The following is a 14,510-nucleotide window of genomic DNA, read 5'->3' on the forward strand; positions in this document are numbered from 1 at the left end:
ATTCTTACCTGGAAGGTTTCCATCAGTTTCATCAGCACTAGGAAAACTAGCAACACTTGTAGAATCTGATAGGTCCAAAAGTTTCGCACGCAATTGCTCAATGTCACTCTCTTTGCTAGCCAACTGCATCTGAAGCTCATTCCTATGTGTACATTCTTCTACCAATTGCTATTTTTTAAAAAATACCAAGATAATATAAAGAATCAAGATCAAAATTTCCAACATTAGAAATTAAGAATTAGTGGAACTATATGTAATCTAGAATTATTAATACTAAAAATTTACTGTAAACTTCATGAATGTTTACTACCACAGATTTTAATACAACTATAAATGTGCAAGTTCTCTTCCTCAGTAATGCATTGCTTGGATAAGCTCCTTTTCTCTTTGCTTTAAATAAGTTTTTTTTTTTAATACAAAGCATCAAAAACCAAAACCAAACACCTGTTAAAACAATAGAAATTGCTTTTATGGCTTCAAACAAAATAATTTAAAAGATATAGAAAGCTTCTCAGGATGGTAAAACCATAAATGATGGAGTCAATGCTTGTATCTAAGTCTGCCTAAGATCAGAGACCATGTTCTCAATTTTGTGCTATTAAGCTAGGAAGCATCAAAGAAATTAAGCTTGATATTTTGAAAAGTGAGTCCTTATCAGAGGAAACAAAAGGGCTATAATACTCCAATTCCACTATCCCAACTATAGTCAATATTATACCAGTCATATCTCAATTTCAGTCTGAAGCCAAAGAGGCAAAACCCTTGGTTGTTTCTCTAAAAGTAGGATCTCTAATCAAGCTGATGCTAAGGGGTAAAAATTACTCAAGTCATAGTTAATAGGCAACAGAGTATCTTTCTATTTTTTCAAGATCATGGTTCAAATCAGAGTAACAGTAATCAAATTATGGAGAATATAAACCTAAATATGATTTTTATACTAAAAAAACTAAATGAGATCAGTAGACAATAAGTATATACAGTAATAACAATTTAAAATAATCCTACAAGTACAACACACAACCTTACCGCTTGCATGTCATTCAGTTCCTTCTGATGTTTCACTACCATCTGGTTGAATTTCTCTCTTTCCTGGTTGAGTTCAAGTTGTAGCTTTCGATTTTCCTTTTCCTTCTTTCTCAAATCCTGTGTATTAGCTTTCTTTCTGTCAATTTTAAAGTCTTTCCGATTCATTATTTCTGCCAACTTGTTAACAGCCTATTAAAATATTAAAATGTTATTAATAAGGTTCTTCATTGTAGCTACCCAATTTAAATCTCCACTAAAAATATATATTTTTCTTCAAAATCAGGAAGCAGGACTTTTTGTGTATGTGAAAATTAGGAGAACCTAATGAATGTTGGAATATGATAACTGGTAGCACAAGTAACTATTATTGATTCATCTCATTGTTCAAATGTAAGAACCAGACAGGCTTGCAAAAATCCAGTTGTTGTTCAACAATTATTCAGCACTTATTATACTGCATGTATATTATACTGCATGTATACTGCATGTCTCTAGGCACTAGAGACAAGGACAGAAAATACAATTATGCCCCAAAGGCATCCTAGTCTGGTGGAGGAGCAGGATAAGCAAGCATGACAGTACAGAGTGATACTGCTTCTTTTTTCTGTTAAGTGTCCCTTACTTTTTCTTTTTTTCTATTGGATTGTCTTTTTCTTTTTTGCAGATGCTCTTTATATTTATCTATATATGCTGCAAATATTCTTCCTAGTTTATTTTCTTTCAACTTATGTTCTTTTGGACTTTTTTGTATGTAATAAATGTCAGTCTTTTTCTTCATGGTCTCTGTTTTGGTATAAAGGGAAGTAAAATCTCCACTGAAGGATTTTCAACAGGTATTAAGTGCATTTTTGAAAGACTAGTTGAAGGATTGTTGAGAGGGAGAATAGATTAGTGGTAAGGAGCTATCAAGTAGAAAATATTTATTTTACTGTAAAAATCAACTGAGGTACACAGCACCTTATGAAGAATTTAAACTACTGGATAACTTGGTAAAATGACAAGATACCAAGTTTTACTGTAAAAAATCTGATCTAGCTGCAAAATACAAAGCAAAATGATACCTCCACCGCTTTTAAGTTTCTTACTCACTCCCCATTCTTCTCTCTTGACTTCAGTCAAGTATGTGGTTTCTCCTCATTAAGTTTTCCTACTGTCAATTGTAGGTTTTCCATACAATCTAAAACAAATTCTTCACTAATCAGGTGACTAGACGAATCAGCTTTCTTAACTCGATTGAAATCCTACTTCCTGAATAAGTCTTCCACATTTAATGAAGAAAGAATATTACATTACTTGTTCTAATGAAAAGCTTGAACCTTATAATCTCAGTTTTAAGAAAAGGACATGAAGAGCAAATATTAACTTCTGAATATATGATACTCAAATGCAAACACATGGAAAAGGCTAAGAGCATGTATACCTGCGTTTTAAGGGTTCGTTCTGTATTGATATTCTTTTCAAAGGCAGCCTTAAGATTATTGATCTCCTCCTCCTTCTTCAGTTTATATTCTGTCAACAAATTACATAAAATGTCATTGCATGGCATTAATTAATTTCTGCCTTGCAAAGTAACAATGAGATACTTTTATAGAAATTTTGTAATGGATTCAAGGTTTATTTTAAGCAATAAAATATTTAATTCTTAGTTATTAGTAACAATAACTAATTATTCAAATTAGCATATACCACATAATAACTTTCAGTAACTTCATTAAGATATTTTTCCAGGGCTTCCCTGGTGGCGCAGTGGTTAAGAATCGCTTGCGAATGCAGGGGACCCCGGTTCAAGCCCTGGTCCGGGAAGATTCCACATGCGGCAGAGCAACTAAGCCTGTGCTCCACAACTACTGAGCCCGGGAGCCACAACTACTGAAGCCCGCGTGCCTAGAGCCCGTGCTCCGCAACAAGAGAAGCCACCACAATGAGAAGCCTGCGCACCACAGTGAAGAGTTAGTCCCCGCTCGCCGCAACTAGAGAAAGCCCGCACGCAGCAATGAAGACCCAATGCAGCCAAAAATAAATAAATAAAATTAATTAATTTTTTTTTAAAAGATTTTTTTCAGTTTATTGAGGTATAACAGACAACTAAAATTTTAAGATATTTAAAGTGTACAATGTGATGAATTGATATACACATACATTGTGAAAGGATCCCCCACAATCAAGTTAATTAACACATCGATCACCTCACATATTCACCTTTTTGTGGGGTTTGGTGGTGAGAATATTTAAGTTCTACTAAGATAATACTTAAGGCTACAAAAGTTATTTAATATATGAAAACAAATATTTCAAAAACCTAATGCACAACATAAAGATTTACCTCTGAACTTGATTTAACTTATGATTTTTAAAAAAATCCTACATACCTTCCTCTGCCTTCTTCATTTTATCAGTTAGCTCTTCATTTTCTTTTCTTAATAATTCAATATCTTTGGTTAGCATACTGTTCGTTTCTTCGAGCTAAACAAGGCACAGAAACGTTTAAGCTATATAGTCTCTTTGCTAGTTCCATATTTAAAGCAATAACCTTTAAAAAAATACTTGCATTTTCCATAGATGAGGACAGGTCAGACATTGCTTAATTATAAAAACATCGGGTTTCCAGTTTAAAATATGTGGATATAATTAAATTCAAAATATTTGAAAACAATTGTTAGCTTCCAAAAATTATTCCAGTGTGTGTGTATATACACATTACATATGAACGGAAGGAATAAAAAATGTAATGAAAAGAGAACGAGACTAGAAACTAGGAAATGTGCATTTAGTTTTCTAGCTCTGTGACCCTTAGCAAGTCACAACCTTTCTGGGCTTCAGTTTCTTCATCTGAATAATGATGATGAAAATGACAATTTAAAATGTTTGATGATTATTGTATGGCTGTTAGCATAAATGATGCCACTGTGGGCCCATATAGTTCCTCCTGTCCTTCCCCGGACCCTATCCAGAATTGTACCGTGTGGTAAAAATCACTTCTTTGTTATCAAGGGCTTTGTAGTTAATAGATACTATTTAATAATCATTAAGACCAGGTGGCCTCTATGCTCTGTTAGTCCCCAATCAATGATGAAGACCTTTGCTGACATATTCCTGGTACCTACGAGACTAGTTATCCATTCATAAATCTTGACGTAGGAATGCACTTCCTATTTCCAAGCACATACCCCCCATATCCTAGGTTAACTATAACATTGTCCCAATGGTCCCTTGGTGGTACGGAGGGCAGCTGTGAATACTTCCATATCGTTGTCTGTCCAAACCCACTCTGTGAGTAGGGTACCCTATAATAAACTGATCCACTGATTATACGGAGCTGCCTGCCTTGTTTTTCGGTCTCAAGATACCTTCTCAGTTCGGTGGGCACTTTTCATTTCCTCTGTCCTCCAACAATGTCTTTTAGTAATGTACTTATTCACCCTTCTATTTATATGATTTCATTTAATCTTCGTAAGAAACCTGTGGAATAGGTATTGTTTCTATATTATAGATGAAGAATCTGAGGCTTGGAGAAGTTAAAGCAAACTGCCAAGACCATGTAACTTCTTAGGGGCAAAGCTGGGATTTGAACTCAGACCTGCTTATGCCAGAGCACTTGATGGTGGCTTCACCACCAAGAAGAAAAATCTCTCTAACTTCCCTTTCTAGCTCCATAATACATAGACCATAGTATAAATTTCAGGAATAGGTAATTGTTTGTAGTACTGTTTTTTCTATAATGGATTTGTAGATATCCACAAAGAATTTTTTATCCCAAAATAGTTTCTCTGAATTTTATAGAATTCTGGTCATGAAATCAGTTGCAATTTATTAAGATAATAAAACAAATGAATTTAAGGTAAGCATTTCTTCACAGAAAATATATTAAGATCTACAGCCAGAAAGGGAAAAAACCCTTATACACTGAATAAGAATTTCAATCATTAACAATTGTTTTAGATTATATAAATTATTTTATACATGAGTACAAGTTGACCATTGTGTATAAGTAAATACTCATGCACTTACACTTACCCAAACACTTTAACATGTAACCTATTTTGATTTTTAAATTAATTTTAATCACATAACTTAATGAACTATCACACTTACCCGACTAACAGTGTGCTCTTTATCTGTAATCTCTTGTCTATTTCTTGAAGCAGCTTTCTTGCTTTCTTGGGTCAATTCAAAATACTGTTCTTCCAGAAGCCCTCGAGCCAACTGCTCAGACTCGGCTTTTGTTTCTGCTAGATCCAACTGAGTAGCAAGAGTTTCTCTAGTAGATTTAAAAGAGAAATGAATGTAAACAAATTCAATTCATTCTTCTAACTTAATCATATGCTTAAAAACACAATTCTTTTTAAATGATAAAAAGAATTAAGTATTTCATTGCTTAAAATAAACCTTGAATCCATTACAGACTTCCTATGAAAGTAATGAATTTAACCTCTCACACTTAGAAAAACTATAAAAGCAAAGGACACTTTAACCTTGTACCTGCTATTTTGCTTAACTAAGGAAAAGGTAATAAAACAATGGCAAGAGGTCTACTTCCAGAAGGGAATGTGTTGGGATCTGGAATGAAACGCAGCATGGCACAGTGGAAAAGTCATTGGCTTATAAATCAAGAGGCCAGGCCTGGACCCTTATCCCCATTCTACCACTACCTAATTGGTTAGGGACACTGGGCAAGTTCATTATACTTACTGGAGCTCAACTTAATCAAATCCATAAAACGAGAGGATTAAACTACATTATTTTTGAGGTCCCTTCCAGCTCTGAAATTCAATGAGATTATGAAGACTTATAAATAGACCTGCAAACCACCGTAAACTATTCTAGAAATGCTCCTTAGGAATTACATTTTAAAAGCCTTTCAGAATTGACATTCAGACCGACCAGATCACTGCAGTTTGCCTGCTCTTCCCAAAGAACCTGTCTTCGATAAGTTATCTTGGTCATAATTGTAACCCCTACATACAGTAGGTGCTCAATAAATGTTTATTAAATGAATGAATGAATGACTTCCAACTATTTTCTATTAAGAGAGTAATACAAATACTTTAGGCTGCCTCAAGCCTAAAGAGGAAGACATATAGTAACTACAAAAAATAATTTTTTGGACAATTGTTTTTGTCCAACAAATATTTGAATGTTCCTATGTGCCAAACACTGTTCTAAGAATTAAGGCATACAGCAGTAACAAACTCCCTGCCCTCAGAAAACATACGTTAGTAGTGTGAGACAGTTTAAAGAAATGAACAATATACAGTATATCACACAGAACAATGAAAAGAAAGGTGAAGAGGCTGTGAGTGTGGTCACTATTTTATAGAGGGTGATCAAGGAGGCCTCTCTGCTAAGCTGACATTTGAGGAAATATATGGAGCAAGTAAGAGAGCCATGCAGTGTATCCGGGAATACAGCTTCAGGCAGAGGAAACATCTAATACCAAGTGCCTAAATGTTCTGAAGGAAGCTAATGTGAGCAGAGTGAAGAGGGGTTGGGGGGAGTTGTGAGATGTAGTAAGAGAAGTGGGGAGAGAGAACAGGTATTGTAAGGCTTTCTAAAACAATATAGGGACTTTGGCTTTTACACTGAGTATTCTGTCTTAAAAAGATCATTCTGGTTGTTTAAGATCAGACTAGAAGGGGAACAATGGTAGAAGCAGAGATACCAGTTAGGAGGCAACTGAAATAATCGAGATTGGAGATGATGGTAGTTTGGGTCAAGCTGGTAAATGTTAAAAGTGGTGAGAAGTGATCATATTATGGACATGTTTTTTTTAGTTATAGCTAGGATTTATTGATGGATTTCATGCAGAGTATAAGAAAAAAAGAAGAGTCTAGGATGACTCCAAGTTTTGGATTTAAGCAACTAGGAATAACAGAATAGCTAATATTGACATGGGGAAGACAGGGAGGAGCAGGTTGGCAAGGTGAGGGAGTAAGGCATTTTTTCTGGACATGTTACATATAAGATGCTTATTAAACACTCAAGTGGAGATGTCAAACAGACAGCTAGATTTACAAGTCTGGAATTCAGGGGAGAATATACTTGTACAAAGATGCTATTTAAAGCCCTGAGGCTAGATGAGAACAAGTAGGGAGTGATCCCTTGGGTCCTCCAAACTTTAAAGGTCTCAGAGATGGGAAAGGACAAAGGAGCAAAGAAGGTGAGGAAGAGCAACCAGTTCAATAAGAGGAAAACAGTGTTTGGTGTCACAGAAGCCAATAAAGAAATTTTGTCAAGAGACAGTAATCAATTATGTCAATTGCTGCTATTAAATAAGATAAGGACTGAGAACTGAATATAGTTTTTAGCTATTAGGAAGTCACCAGTGGCCTTGAAAAGGGTTATTTTGGTAGAGTAATAAGTACAAAAGTCTTGAGTGAGCTCGAGAGAGAATGGGAGAAGAGGACCTGATGATAAATGGTATGTCACTTTTCAAGGAAGTTTGCTACAAAAGGAAGCAAAAAAATAGGATGCTACCTGGAAGTAGATATGTAGTTTAAAGAAAATCAGGCTGGACTTTCCTGGTGGCGCAGTGGTTAAGAATCCACCTGACAATGCAGGGGACATGGGTTTGATCCACGGTCCAGGAAGATCCCACATGCTGCAGAGCAACTAAGCCCGTGTGCCACAACCGCGGAGTCTGTGCTCTGGAGCCCGCAAGCCACAACTACTGAAGCCCTCACACTTAGAGCCCGTGCTCTGCAACATGAGAAGCCACAACGAGAAGCCTGCGCACTGCAACGAAGAGTAGCCCCCACTCACCGCAACTAGAGGAAGCCTGCGCGCAGCAACAAACACCCAACGCAGCCAACAATATAAATAAATAAATAAAATTTTAAAACGCTTACAAAAAAACAAAAAAGAAAAGGAGGTTATTTTTTAAGGATATGTTTACCTGTATGCTTATATAACAATAGGAATGACTACAGAAAGGAAAAAACGATGTAGGAAAGATGAGAGTATTATTGGAGTCATACTCTTAAGTAGGCAGAAAGGGATGGGATCGAGGGGCTGCCTTTAGGTAAATTCATGTAAATTTTGTCCATTTACATGAATCAGAAGGACGGTAGGGTTTTAGGTACAGACGCAAACAGGTTAGTAGCTATGGTGGTGGAAGAGAGAAGATGTTCTATGACTTCCAGGAAGCAAGGCCATTTGCTGAGTATGAGAACAAGGAGAAGTTGTTGATTTGAGGAGGGAGAAAAAGATAGAAAATAGTTGTCTAGAAGAGTAGGGGAGTTAGGAAAAGATAAAAAAAATACTGCCATTGGTAAGTCCATGAATACTAAGGGGTGGTAATGCAGGGCTTCAGATGGATAACATGTTCTCATCTGGGGTTACTGCTTTGCATCAGGTTCAGATAAATTATCTGCAACTACATTCATCCAGACTTCCTTCACAACTCTCCATAGTAAAAGACCTGTCTTTACTGATGTTTAAGGCCAATCTCTCACTTTTATTCTTCTATCTCCTTTAAGAAATCAATTTATCAATAATTCCCTATGCTTCTAGATTATAAGATTATAAGCAGGGGCTTTGTTCTTATTCACTGCTATATTCCAAATGCCTAGAAAAGCATCTGGCCCATAGAAAGTGCTCAGAAATTTTGTTTGAAGCAGTGAACAGATGTGCAACTTTTTCCACTCTGATTTCCTTGCCATTGTCCAATGCTCAAATTTCCGCTATCTTTAAAAAGAAATGACGCTCCTTCACAGTCTCCTCCAGCTACAACCATAGCTTCTTGCCTTAACAACTATGTTTCTTGAATTTTTTGATTTAATAAATATTTACTGAGCATCTACAATGTTCTAGGTACAATTCTAGATGCTAGGCATACAGCAGTGAATTAGAGTTAAGAACAAAACAACTGAAAATTCCTTCCTTTGTTTAGCTTAAGTTTGAATGGAAAGAGAAAAACAACAGAATAAGTAAGCAAATTCTATAATATATTAGGAAGAGATAAGTGCTAAGATAAAAATAAAACAAGGAAGAAAGTACTGAGCTGGGCAGCTAGGCAGTAAGGTGAGGGCATTCTCAATTTTTGAAAGAGTGTTCAGGGAAGGTCTCTCGAGATTACATTTAGGCCTAGACCTGAAGAGTGTAAAGGAAGAACCCATGTGGATATTCAAAGGAAAATGTTCCAGGCAGAGGGATGAGCAAGTCCAAAGGCCCTGAGGCAGAAGAGTAACAGACTGGTTTGTGAATAGTAAAGAGGTCAATGTGGCTGCTTTCTACTCTCTCTGTACTTCTACCCTTCCCACTTCTACCCTTCTCAGTCTACTTCAGTATAGTACCTATCAATATTGTCATCACTATTTACGAGCTGTTCTCAACAAGGTAACAACCTTAAATATAATGGGACAATTTATTTTTTACTTGACCTTTCTGAGTATTTGGAATTTTAAGTCACTTTCTCTTTTTTGAAATATTCTATTCCCCTGGCATTTGTGATACCCCACTCTGCTTTCCTCTTTGTATTATGGGTGACTTTATACTTTCCCTTCCTCTGCCCATTCCTTATCCTATACTAGGGGTTACAACTTGTTGCTTGAGAGAGCCAAATGAGTCCATATAAATGTCCCCTCCTACCTCCTTTCTGTACCTGCATGTGCGTGCACATGCATGCACGCACACATACACACTTAAAAATAAATTTGGGCCAATGTTTTACATAAAAACTGAGATTCCTGGCTTCTCTTGAAAAATCAGAAGATCTTGAAATACTGGGTCAGTGCTACCATGTGGCAGCAAATACTCAGAACTGAGGACATGAACTCTTCACTTTGTTATAATCCTCACACTCACGCAATGGATGCTATTGATACTTAGATCCAACTAACTTCAACCCAGTTACATGTATGGTATCATAGGCTCAAGAGTTCATAAACCCTGACAAACACAACTGTCTTAATAAATGTCATCTATCTTAGTGGTTTCAGCATGAAATGACTGTTGAATTGGCTTCAAGTCCTTATCTTTGAGTTCTAAAGCAATAATGCCAATGTCTGATATCCATTTCTCTTTGGACATCCCATAGGCACCTCAAACTCAGTAGGTGTGAAATAGAAATAACCTTGTTTGCTCTCATCCCCCCGAACTGGTATTTTAGCTTAGGGACTACCACTACCAAAAACCCAATTGTCCTGGTCAGAAACTTGAGCTGACCTGAAATTTTCCCTAACTTTTATCCCCATACCTTCAAATCTACAACTCATATTGCTTCTACTTTCTTATTTTTTCCTATGCACTTGCCCCTCCTTTTACTGCCAACTTCCACTATAATTGTATATCTAGATTATTCCTATGGCAGTATAACTGGACTCCCTATATCCACCCAGCTTTGCCTCACTCCAATCCATTCTCTAAAGACTGGAGACTTCTAAAACCCTATCTTGTCAATCCCTAGCTTAAATTTTCATTTATTCATTGAATATTTATTGAATACTTATTATTTGCCCAGCTCTGATCTAGGTGATGTGGATATACAATAGAGAATGGCAAAAAAAATAAAATCTTCCACTCTTCAATGTTGATAATTCCCAATGACACACAAGCCCTTTGTAATCTGACTCAGGTTTATCTCTCCAGCCTCATCTGTCATCAACTGTCTCCCTACCGGCAAATGAAAGCATTTCCTGCTCCCAAATCACACACTGGCTTTTGCCTATACTGTTCTCAACCCATATCCCATTCCCTGGTGAATTCTACTCTGCTTAGTTGTCACCTGGGGAATGTTCTCTGAATCCCAGATGGTAAGATGAGGTATATATACCCCTTCAGTATATTCCAATAGCACTTTGTCATAGCCACCTACCTTAATTATGTCTGTTTCCTGACTAGATTCTGAAGCACTTGATGGTAAGAGCCATAACTTATTAATAATTATATCACTGGCATGAAGCACAGCACACAGCACAAGAGTGGTGATCAACACATTTCTCTTAAACAGATCAAACAAGGGAAAACATATCAACCCCATGAAACAATATAGTATGTAGCAGATTGGGTGTCCCCTTCACTGTGAATGCATATAAACTGGGACTGTATATTATATTGTAGATACCACACAAATGATAGGCAACAGACTATACTCTACAAAAGTAGTTTACTACTGTCACAGAGAGAAACCAGGAAATGTAGCTTTGTGCCTACTTTAGAGTTTACCTAATGTATTAAGGATCTAAGCACTGAGTGCCAATGGTTGCTAAAAACAGAGGTAGTCTTCCCTCTAAAAACCAGATTTGAATCTGTTTAAGCCTCCAGATTAGGGGTGTCCAGTAAAACTTTCTACGATGACAGAAATGTTCTACACTTGTGCTGTCCAATATGGTAGACACTGACCATATAAGACTATTAAGCACCTAAGTCGTGACTAGTACATCTGAGGAACTAAAGTTTTAATTTTATTTTAATGAACTAAATTTAAACGGCTACATGTGATTGGTGGGTACCATACTAAACAGTGAAACTCTAGATTTAACCATTGATTTGCAAAAAACACAGAAGGATGACGAAAATGTTCAACTAACTATGGAAACAGAATCAGCAAAATCATAACTGAGGAAAACTATACAGGACAAATGATTCAGTTCCTTCAACAAATAAGTATCAGGATAGTGATTACTCTTGTGGTTGGGAGGGAAGAGGCATAGGCAGAAGCAGGGATATAGTGGGCTTCTGAGGTAGATTTTGTTCAGTGGTGGTTATAATGATATTTGTCATATAATTTATAAAACTACATGTTTTGCTATTTTATGTATTTGTTTGCTTCAACAATAAAAGTTAAAATTTTTTATTTCTTTCAAAGGTGGTTATATGGAAAAGAATATAACAATGTGAGAAAACTAGTTTCAATGTCTGTTCTCACGCTATCTAGCTATGAGCAGTTGTTACACTTAATAGCTTTCTAAGATCACCTCCTTGTAAGGCCCTAGGCACACATGCAATGGAAATTAACCTGCATTATAATACTAAGAGGAAGACCCTGCATACCTTTACCTAACATAAAATGATGACTTGCAAATACAGCGTGAACTTTTTTTTTTTTTTTTTTTTTGCGGTATGTGGGCCTCTCACTGTTGTGGCCTCTCCCATTGCGGAGCACAGGCTCAGCAGCCATGGCTCACGGGCCTAACCGCTCCGTGGCATGTGGGATCCTCCCGGACCGGGGCACGAACCTGCGTCCCCTGCATCGGCAGGCGGACTCTCAACCACTGCACCACCAGGAAAGCCCCGAGCGTGAACTATTTATATACAAATAGATGTTTGAAGATTGAGAGACCCTTGAAAACAATTTACTGTCACAATTTAGTGAATCTCTGTACAACCACTACAGTGTTAATGTATCAAATCATTTCTTCACCATAAAGGCAAATTTAGCCTAAATCTAGTTTGATTTGTTCTGAATTAGCCCAGTAAGATTTGCTATTCCACTGCTATCAGAATAATGGCACATCTATTCTCTATCTTTAAACTTAAATTTAAGAATGTTTTGCTATAGTACTGATTCTTGTTCTAAACTAAAATGGACATACTTTTCACTTTGTAGTTCCTGTATTTTCTTTGAATTTTCTCTGTTTTTTTCTTCAATTTCTTCCTTAAGTTCCTTTACCTGGGTTTTATAAAGTGTCTGCAAAACAAGTGATAAGAAGAAGTAAGTGTTTATGGTAGGTTAAAAAACAGTTTGGTAGTTTCTTATAAACAATTAACACATGGTCCAACAATTCCACTCCTAAGTATTTACCCAGGACAAATACAAATATATATCCATACAGAGTCTTATACATAAATTTTCATTGCAGTTTTATTCATGGTAACTCCAAACTGGAAACAACCCCAGATATCTATCATCAGATGAATTTTTAAAGTTGTGATGTACCCATACTACTCAACAATAAAAAGGAATGAACTACTAATATATACAGCATGATAAACCTAAAAAATGTTAAGCTGTATGAAAGAAACCAGGTGCTAAAGAGTGTGTACTACATGATTCCATGTATATGAAATTGTAGAATAGGTGAAAATAATCAATAAGACAGAAAGCAAATCAGTGGTTGCCTGCAGATAGAGGTGGGTGGAGAAGATTGACTCCAAAGGGCCGTGAAGGAAATGTTTTATATGTTGATTGTGGTGGTGGTCACAGTATACACATATGTCAGAAGTTATCAACCACTTAAAATGGGTACAATTTATTATATATAAATTATACCTCAAAAATATATTAAATATATTGATTTGGGAAAAACATTATAAAGAAACTTAGCAAGCAATACTTATTTAAAAGTTAGATCAATTTTTGAAGTAAATAATGTTAGAGAAGCCACTTCTCTTGGGTGATGAAGTGGGTGGTTGAGAGGTAGAAGAAATATCCATAAATAGGATTTATCAATGTTCTGTCAACATATGAATAATATATACTTAGTACAGAACAATGATTCTTACAAAATTCACTAGGTTTTTGCCAACTCCATCAACAAATATTTAACAGGTATGAAAAAGTATTAGACCCACACTGTTAGATGCTGAGGTTACAGAGTAAACTTCCAATTCTGAAGTCTATGTCTTTTTTTTAAACCAACCTTTTTAGTCTAAAAGATAAGGAAAAAAATAGTAAGGACCAGCAAATAGCTGTGGAGTACTACTTTTACACTGTACACTGAATTATACCTCTAAGAAATAGCACTTCTCTAGGGGGAAAAGTACATTTCCATGGGAATGCAAATGAAGGAAGAATGATGGCTGGCTTTAGTTTAAGTGCTTACAATTTCTAAAATGAAATAGTCCATTCTGCATTTAGGAATAAGATTCTCATATCTCCTTTCTCTGACTTCAATTACTGAAATTTATATGTGTAATCAATGAAGAGAGAAAAAGAAAAATAACCTGATTTGAAAGCCCAGATTAAAGAAAATCTTAAATTTGGTTCATAATAACTTATCAAATTTAGCAACATCTAACCCAGTCCTCACAAGCAATAGAATAAATCAAAACTAAAGGCAGGGTTAGTATTTTGTATGGTTTTTATACAGGCAAAAATCAAGAATCCATAGGAACCACCACAAATCACTTGACAGCCATCCCCAAACATGGAGGCACTGAATGATTACTCTGTGGAAGCCTAGGGACAAAAAGGTGTGCTTGATATTACAGACCACTTTGCAGAAGTCAGTACCACACACTGAATAGTTAAGGTTAATTTACACTCAGGGAAAAGTTTTTCAACAATCTTGAATTATTTTTTAATTTAAAAACATATTCCAGTGATAGTATAATAAGCCAAGAAGAAATAGACAGAAGTAGAAACTCATCATATTTATTAGGAGATGAAAAGAGTACAGCATGAAGCTCTTAATTGTGTGAAATTCTGTAGAGCTCTAATGGTATCCAGATTTTTTACTAGAGAAATCATTACTTCCAATATTGTTCACACTTGGTTTCTAGGGCATGTTTATCAGTGTAACTCAAACTCCATGCATTTAATTACA

The 14,510-nt window shown here is 35.9% G+C and overlaps 1 protein-coding gene across 4 annotated transcripts in view; it reads right to left on the bottom strand.

Annotated features, from left to right (window-relative positions):
* Nucleotides 1-14,510, bottom strand: part of ROCK1 (Rho associated coiled-coil containing protein kinase 1) — a 146,406-nt gene that overhangs the window by 13,421 nt on the left and 118,475 nt on the right. For all 4 annotated transcript variants that reach the window (XM_022586800.3, XM_022586798.2, XM_089894965.1 and 1 more), the window contains 6 exons: nt 12,558-12,652; nt 5,119-5,284; nt 3,396-3,489; nt 2,447-2,535; nt 1,027-1,215; nt 9-168 (listed from right to left, as the gene is read on the bottom strand). In XM_022586800.3, the coding sequence (XP_022442508.1) occupies nt 9-168; nt 1,027-1,215; nt 2,447-2,535; nt 3,396-3,489; nt 5,119-5,284; nt 12,558-12,652 (793 nt within the window). The remainder of the gene's footprint in view (nt 1-8; nt 169-1,026; nt 1,216-2,446; nt 2,536-3,395; nt 3,490-5,118; nt 5,285-12,557; nt 12,653-14,510) is intronic.

This window comes from Delphinapterus leucas, chromosome 14 (assembly GCF_059928025.1).
Source record: "Delphinapterus leucas isolate spDelLeu-1000000601 "Yukka" chromosome 14, BTC_Dleu_Yukka2, whole genome shotgun sequence".
Taxonomy (NCBI): Eukaryota; Metazoa; Chordata; class Mammalia; order Artiodactyla; family Monodontidae; genus Delphinapterus; species Delphinapterus leucas.